An 8,404-nucleotide genomic window follows, 5' to 3' on the forward strand; every position below is an offset into this window, starting at 1 on the left:
TATGAAGCATGAAGCAAATATTTTTAATGTATAAAATATCCGTACTCTTGAATGTGCGATGAGCATTGAATATCCTAATCAAGTGGGCGGAGCACATTGGACTAATGCTATATGATCTACTCAACTTAGTTAAGATAAACTCTGAAATGGGAAATTTTCTAACCTGTACATGACACATCTTCATTATGCGAAATATCTCAAAATATTACTTTTCTCTTCATCTACCATTGACTTCGACAAGAGGATCGCTGCTGCTGCTAATAGGTCTTGACATGCATATTATGAGATCTCTGAGAGTAAACATCTCAAGAAGTGATTTCATTCGAGCCCTATGATCTTCTGGAGAGGATTGTTGCAGCTACAAAAATGGCCTCTTTTGCACAGGAGGAAATTTCCAACTGCCTGCGTTATGACATTTATCTTAAGGAAGGGTAGACATGAAGTCGAAAATCTACTTCATAAGATTTTAGTATATGTGATGCAACAAGTCAAGACCCAAGTTAGAAAAATCAACCTACATCCTCGAAAGCCAACTTGAAAATAGATCATGACGTGATGGATTCAATCCTTTTGACTCTGACATTTTGCAGTGAAAAAAAAAAAATGGAAGAAAGGAGAACCTAAATCGCCACTACTAAGATAGCAGTGATGCTAGATATATTTTTCAGAGTTTTCACTCGTGTTAAATGTAACTCCACCTTGTCCCTACCAATTCTGTTGTTTGGACCTTCAGTTTCCAGATTTAACAAGGTTCATGGAGCTCATAGCAATTAAGGTCTCATATAGTTGTTTTAGGACTGATTGTAGTCATCGTCTATAAGGATAAGACAAGAACCAAATTGTCATGACCGAAACTCGTAGTAGCATAGTAATAAGTTTTTCCAGTATCGACAAAAACAGAAATAAACATGTTGAACCACAATGTAAATACAATTAAATTTGAAGTTAAACTACAAATTGACGTTCAGTTGTCACGCTTGCAAGGGTCGTGCATTAGACATGGAGAGACACATGGATAGTGGAATTCCATTCACTTCCAGCGGCAATACCAAAAGATCAGAGGAATGGTTCCTTAATTTGGCAGAAATATGCTGACGTGAAATATAAAGCTTGCCCGTGGGCAGGCAAACGTCTAAGCATAGACATATTGGCCGAGATACACACACACACACACACATATATATATTATGTTTGACAAGTCATAAATAAAATGCAGCCAAATAACATGGAGACAGAAAGACAATGGAATCCGTATAAGATAAAAGATGAGAAACTTACTTGTCCAATTTCCGCAGGCAATTAAAAACTGATATCAAATTCTTGCAAGTTTCCACGACCGAACCGCCCGCCAGTTGTTCTTTGGAATCGGGGAGGCCTTCACCCATTTTCTTAGTGGAGAGCAACAGAAAAGCCTGAAGAATAATGGCCAAACTCAGTAAGGTTCCCGAACTAATTATGGCCTCTACTAACTACTGCCAATAGATTACAAGCTAATACACATAACATACGATAAGACAATCATTTAATCCAGAAGGTGCATGGCAGCAACTATATCTCTTAGTACTGTCTTTCCCACCCCCCTCCCCTCTCTCTTTAATCATAATCATAATGTTGATAAGGAAGATATCTGCTGAAAGGACTATGCTAGGCGTTAAGGTTTAAGAGAGCACATGAAAGCTCTCCAACTAGCCAAAAGATAAAAATAAAAGAGAGCGTATTGCTTTAAGCGTTGGCAATAACTGCCTTAAGGGATGCATGAAGCTGGAATCTTTGCCCAATCCCCAACCATCTCTTCAGTCCACCAAAAATCTAAAAAAGTTTAAAGCCAGAAGTAGGATTTTCAGGGTAGGGACGGTGACCATTTGAAACCAGAAGTTTCCAGGGATGAAGAGCGTATACAAAATAATAAAAAGTACCCCCACTCAAATTTCCCAAAGGTTCAAAGAAGTAGTCATTAAAGAGGCAACCCAAGTTTTCTCAATCAGCTGGCTGCACACTAAACACATCTACGAGGGTAAAGAACCACGGGAAGTGTATTTTTGTACTCTCTAATTTGCACTACAAAGCAATACTCTTCGTAATCAAGAGGCACGAAGGCCTATGCACACATCTATATATGATCTTGTTATCACTTCCTAAAATTTAGTACCAAAAAATTCAGGAAGTTGAATAAAAAACGATGATTATAAATCTATAATGATATGTGAACCTTTAAAATAATCCAACAGATATTTCGCATGAATTGAAAATTGAGAAACTATATAATCTCATTCAAGTACTCATGAAGAACTAGTCAATAGAACATGGATTATCATGTTCCCACAATGGGTCCTTAACAGCTAGCATGAAAAACCTTTTCACCAAGTATTGATGAAATTTATCTCATTTTACAAGCAGAAAGCAACCGACAAGACAAGAAGCTGTCAACATTGTAAATAAGAATTTCAAGCATGCAGCAAAGTCATCAAAGCAACCATTAGCAGCATTGCAGTGGGTCCAATTACAATTGAGTTTGTTATACATGTGACGAGAAGTGAATCACCTGAAAACCATGTGCTAATAAAAGATGAATTGCATGTGCACCAATCTTCTTAGTAATACTTTTAGCACTGGAGCTGTTTGAAATACACTTCAATACTCCAGAGAAAGTTGCATCTTCTGCAGGAACATTAGACCTCCTAGTACGAACAGAAGGCTGCAAATAGCAAAATACATTAATAGCTGTATTGTTTAATATTTTATGTACTGTGTGTGTGTGTGTGTGTGTATGTTGGATAATGCGCCACAGCACCAGTACAATCGAAATTATACTCGGTAATTATTGCAGACACTTAAAGAAATAATTTGGGCTAATATAATCAAATACATCTAAAATAACCAAGTAGGAACATTATTAAGTTACTCTGACGGTGCAGATCAAAGATATACCTTGGAGATGTATTTCCAGAAAAATTGCACGATTATTTCCAGCTTCCATTTTGAGTCCTTGAAGGCCTGCAAACAAAAAATTGCAAGATCATAATACTATTAACACGTTGAAGAACTTGAAGCATAGGACTAAAAATAAGGTGAAAAAGCCTGGACAATTTGTATGCAAACTGACTAGGAAATTCATTAGTAAGAGAAAATAATCATGAAGTTAACAGGGGAAGCATATAGATATTTTTGCTGCGTTGACAAATGAACCTCCAGTCTACACAACCTATGCATGACTCAGAATATCATGCACGGAAAACAAGCTGTATAATGTTTCTTTATCACTTGCCACTATATGGTTCACTCTTACTGATTGGATAAATTAAGAAAAGCATATAGTTCCAAGCAAGAGAAGAATAAAATTTGGGGACGCAACCTGAAGAAATGGTGACAGAATGTTTTTATCATATGTCAATTCATCTTGAATAATCTCTGCGAGCGGGGTTCTGAAATCCCACCAAAAATATTTTTAGAAAATAATCCCTGTTCTAAGAAGAGAGAATATACTGCAGGAAAAAGAAAATAACGAAACTAGTACCTCACACCATCAGCCCTTGTAGTATGACCTAGCATATCCGCATTCTTTTTTGAGGAATCAAGCTCCGTTACCTATGCCAGTTCTCCATTCAGAGCAGTAATAAAGAATAGCAATACTTGGATGACCAAATTGCCAGAATACCTACCATTACCATGAGTTTCAGCGTGGCAGCACATGTTATCCTTCCAAAATGAAGAAACGCAGTGGCCAAAGCAGTATCAATAGCTTCATGTTGTTTCACCATAGAAGTCCCAGAATATGGGACAGCATTGTCATATTCAGCAAGATATTGACCCAACCCACACAGGGTGGTCACACAATCCTTCATTAATCCTTTGTAGTTCATTTTCCTTGAACACTAAAGAAGAAATAGAATTTAAATACAACCAAAATAGGGGCTTCCAGCATGCAAGTTGGTAGACCAAAAAGAAGCTTCCATTGTAAGTGTAATACAATAAAATGGAGAATCGACATGTGAATCATAAATAATAGTGCTACAGCAGGGTGTAAAAATTGTTGACATCATACCAGCATTGTGTTAAGCAAAGACTCCCGTACAGAGCTCCAGATCATGCTTTCTGCATGCGAACAAACTTCTTAATTACCTAGCCTTTTACGAGGGCATGACTTATGGACATAGTAGGTTACCTCTGTACATTTGGTTTCGAGGCACAAAATCTCCTTCAAGGACACTGACAAGGTAATGAAACAATAACATGTTACTTAGGACCTGCAACAAATTTAAGAAAAGTAGTTGGCAACGAGACTAGAGAAATGACTAAAGCTGCTTAAATTTCCAATCATCCCCTTTTTAAGTTATATTATCACTTGCAAGGAAAAAAAAAACTATAGAGTTCATTTTTTAATAACTTATATTCAGGTCCCCCGTGAATTCATAATTGTGGTTGCACTAACTCTTTTCAAAGACAAAGCAAGGAGAAAACCTTGGTATCTGGTGCTTGGAAATTTTCAAAATCGGAGACTTCAGCAAGGCCTTGCAGAAGTAGATGAAAACCCTGCGCACCACAGTAATTTCATTGAAGACTGAATAGTACATGCAGGAAGGATGAATTCCATAAGCATATCAATTCAATACTTCGAAGTTACAGTACATAGTCAACTAGCTCAATCTAAACTTTCTTTCAAACTGAAGAAAAAAATAAAATAAAATAAAAAAACTATATAACAAGCACTTATAAGTTATATCAGGAAACGTGGTGCCATCTAGAGATCATTCAATCAGGCAGACAGTGTTATAAGGGGAGTTTGGAAGGCAAAACTGACAGGGGGATCAATTAGTCCGCCAGTGAGATCATATGCGGTTGCCCTCTCACTATCTGAAATGTCAGTGCCTAGAACAAATGGACTCCAAGCCTACAAAAGAAACACAACAATTACTCGAAAATGAAAACAAAGTATCACGCTTACATGATTTAGAGATTGAACACACAAAAATGTAATGCTAGTAATACCTCCTGAAGCACAACTAATTCATGGGGCATACTGGATTCACTGGCATTAGTCATATACACTCTAGGGAATTCCTGTAGTAAAATAAAAGAGTCAAATTCACACATAATGCAGAGAGAAAGGGAGTTTGCTATGTACAAACCGATATATGGAAAAGGGATAGCTCTGAGTACCAAGTCTAACTCGTTCAAAAGCTGGCAACTTGTTGTAATCAGTTCGAGGGAATTCCCGAACCTCAAGATTTTGAAAATTGCTTCACACATTTTGCTTCGTGACAAAAATTCCATGTAATTACAAGGTCAGGTCAGCATGTTAGAGAAGATTATTAATACAATTCCAATATGTGATTTGAAAGAGGAAGAAGAAGTTTACAATGTCGGGGGCGATTTATTTTCTGGCAAAAGTGAAGCCGCACGAACAGCTTCGAGAAAAGCAATTCCTGATTATGAACATCTTGATCAATGCAACGAAAAGGAAAACGAATAGAAGTAATTTTCTTCCGACTGATACATTAGGGCTTCCAGTGAAAAGAAGGACTTTATTTTCAAATTAAGCACAACTGAAACATACTCCACAAAGGGTATTCACTAAAGAGTCCAGATCATCAGAAGAAAATCGATTGCTCTTCTCAAGTTCCGAGCAGTTTTCAGAGTCCAAACAGAAATGAACAAAACTCAAATTCTAAAATGAAGATCGTACTGTCATCGTCGGCGTCTCGAGTGTGTTTAGTAGCTTCGGATGCGTCGAGAATAGCCAAGGTATTCGCCTCGATCGCCCCTCTAACGCCGCTGCTAGGTTTCTCCATTGCTTTGCCGGCCTCTGGTGGAACTGGTAACAAAAACGATAGCGAAGTTCAAAAGCTAATTCCAAGGAGAGGGCAGACCGGCGGCCTGTGCTGGTAGTTGTCCCGCCAAATTTCCAAGCGGGGAATCCAGAAACCCAGAAATGAAAATGTATGTTTGAAATCTTGTGATTTGATATTAAATGGAAATGGAAAAGAGGCGAACGGTTTAAATCGGTCGAGGAGTGTTCAAAAACCGGTCCAAAACGAAAACCGAACCATGTGGACAGAGAATCGAGCCCGACCGGAGCACTTGCCTGGTTAGAGTTGATTGAGCTGAGTGTAACTGAGTTGCGCATGTGAGACTTAGAACACAAGTGTGCATCAAGTAAGTCCGCTAATTAAAGTTTCTACTTATACGAGCCACATATGGTCAAGTTTCTGACTTCATTTTTTAAAAAAGAAATAAAAATAAGTCTTAAAAAATATTTTGAAATTGATTAAAAATAAAGCAATATTAAATAACCCAAGTCCATGAAAAAGTTGGTAGCAACAACGTACAAATATAGGAAGAAGAGTTACAAACTAATCATACATTTTAAGAAGCTTATAATCATATTAGCAGTCTTTGTACATTTTTAATCTCAAAACAACTGCCGCTGTTCATGGTAAAATGAGTATCTATATATATATTTTCCCCATTCTTCTTATTACTTCTTTTTTATCCCCCTTGTATCTAATAACTTATTCGATTGTTACATCACAACAATAAAATAAAAAATAAAAAAAATTAACCAAAAAAGAAGGAAAAATGAGTAAAGAAAGAAACCAACCACCAAATATTGCAGTTCCGAAATTCTGTTGGGTGAAATTTTTTTAGTGGGGACATGTCAGAGTTTCCTGTCGAGTTTTCTTGTGGTTGTGTCGGGCGGCGGGAACCGAATGAAGGAAGAACCGTCGCCGGTGCGGACTAAATTGGGTAATAACTGAGGTACTGGGGATTCGGAGTGCTGGTCGAAACTAATGAAATTAGTGGAGGCGGCGTTGTAATAATCGACAAGGGTGGCGGGGGAGGGATCTGGGTGGTGGTGGTGGTTGGCGGCGGCGGTTTTGAACTTGATTTCTGATTGGAGGAGGGCGTTGTTAGTGGTGGTGGAGCTGCACTGTCGAGGCTGGGTTTGGTAAAAGACCTTGGAGACAACTACTTCGCCGTCTTTTTCTTCCTCGTTGTTGCCGAGGTGGTATTGGTGCATCACCCAGTTGGTCTTTTCGGGCTTTCTTTGCCGGCCGTAGTTGGTGTAGAGTACAAGGATTTTCTTGAATCCTTTCACGGCGCCTCCGACCATAACGGGTCGGGTTTTGCCCGTCTTGTGCCAACGTGTCTCGTTGCCTTCCTCGTCGGTGTGGACTTTGCGGCGTTTTCTTGTTCCGGTTGTGTACGCCTTCGATGGTCGATGGAAAAAGTGCCGGATTTGCCCGTCTTTTCTTACTCCTGCCCAAGCATCAAACATTTTCTCCACTCAATTTTTATATTTAATAAATCAATTAAGTAGAGATTTATTAGAAGTAAAATAAAAAAAATAAAAAAAAATCAATAATCTATTAACTATGAAAAATTTATGAGCCTACATTCATTTTTAAAGTTAATAAAAAAAAACACCAATTTTGAAATTGAGAGGCTACCTTTATAATTTAATTTTTAAAAAATATATATATATATCTTAATTAAACAAGTGACTTATTTTTATTAACCCACATTTAAGAATTAGAGAGTTTCAAATTTAAAAATTATAAAATCATAATAAATATTTTGAATAGTTTTGAAATGGAAGAAAATAATTAAAAAAAAAAAAAAAAACCAAACATCATAATAAAATTTTAATCTAATTTTTAAATTTTGCTATATTTATAATAATATCCCTAATAAGTTTTAAAATTTTGGATTTGGCATTTAATAAGCCATTAAATTTGTAAAAATTTAGAAGATGGTACGGTACCTGGAAGCTTCTGAGGGTGAGTATAGCAAATCCCATTTTCGCCTTCGAGAGTAGGGATGAACTCATCAATAAGAGGATGAAGCTTACGAGCATCAGAGATGGCCTTAGCCTCTAAGTGCTCGAGAATTTCTTGATCGGTTGGATCAAATTTGACTCCAGCTGGTAGCCCAGGAAGATCATGAATCCCAGCCTTCAATTCAACATCATTTAAATTCATTCAACTAAACCATCAATAACAATAATAATGATGATGATATCAATTTATAGACGTACCTGGTCCTGCAACTGAATGGGATGCCCACAGGATGGGCATCGGAGGGGTGCGGGGAGGACGACGGAGGCTAATTGGTGAAGAGAGGCAGACGACTCGTCGTCGTCTGACCCACTGCACCAACTCATGATCTCTCCGCTGCTCTGTGTTTATTATTGGAAGCTAAGCTAATCCCCCGTCCAACATAAGAACAAAAAGGAGCATATGATTGACTTCCGCTTTGGCTTCGCCTATTATTTGTGTTCTTCAACTTTTAACACCCAACACAACAACCACCTCGTTCAGACATGTCGGAGGAAGGAATTTTCCTTTTTTTTTTTTTTTTTTTTTTTTTTTTTTTTTTTTTTTTTTTTTTTTTTTTTTTTTTTTTT

General features: G+C 37.4%; 2 protein-coding genes across 2 annotated transcripts; both read right to left on the reverse strand.

Moving 5' to 3' along the window:
• Positions 1 to 7: 7 nt before the first annotated feature.
• Positions 8 to 6,116, reverse strand: LOC111495768 (negative regulator of systemic acquired resistance SNI1). The gene is made up of 15 exons (XM_023145948.1): positions 5,684 to 6,116; positions 5,357 to 5,423; positions 5,158 to 5,251; positions 4,987 to 5,058; positions 4,799 to 4,888; positions 4,459 to 4,530; positions 4,163 to 4,244; positions 4,043 to 4,092; positions 3,660 to 3,872; positions 3,515 to 3,585; positions 3,353 to 3,422; positions 2,929 to 2,994; positions 2,543 to 2,695; positions 1,279 to 1,412; positions 8 to 402 (listed from the first exon to the last, which is right to left on the reverse strand). The coding sequence occupies exons 1-15, from the start codon at positions 5,787 to 5,789 to the stop codon at positions 330 to 332; spliced, it is 1,413 nt and encodes a 470-aa protein (XP_023001716.1). The 5' UTR covers positions 5,790 to 6,116; the 3' UTR covers positions 8 to 329.
• Positions 6,117 to 6,493: 377 nt separating this feature from the next.
• On the reverse strand, positions 6,494 to 8,363 carry LOC111495783 (NAC domain-containing protein 73-like). The gene is made up of 3 exons (XM_023145966.1): positions 8,036 to 8,363; positions 7,763 to 7,952; positions 6,494 to 7,257 (listed from the first exon to the last, which is right to left on the reverse strand). The coding sequence occupies exons 1-3, from the start codon at positions 8,159 to 8,161 to the stop codon at positions 6,656 to 6,658; spliced, it is 918 nt and encodes a 305-aa protein (XP_023001734.1). The 5' UTR covers positions 8,162 to 8,363; the 3' UTR covers positions 6,494 to 6,655.
• Between the last annotated feature and the right edge of the window lie 41 nt (positions 8,364 to 8,404).

Source organism: Cucurbita maxima, unplaced genomic scaffold, assembly GCF_002738345.1.
Source record: "Cucurbita maxima cultivar Rimu unplaced genomic scaffold, Cmax_1.0 Cma_Scf00021, whole genome shotgun sequence".
Classification (NCBI taxonomy): Eukaryota; Viridiplantae; Streptophyta; class Magnoliopsida; order Cucurbitales; family Cucurbitaceae; genus Cucurbita; species Cucurbita maxima.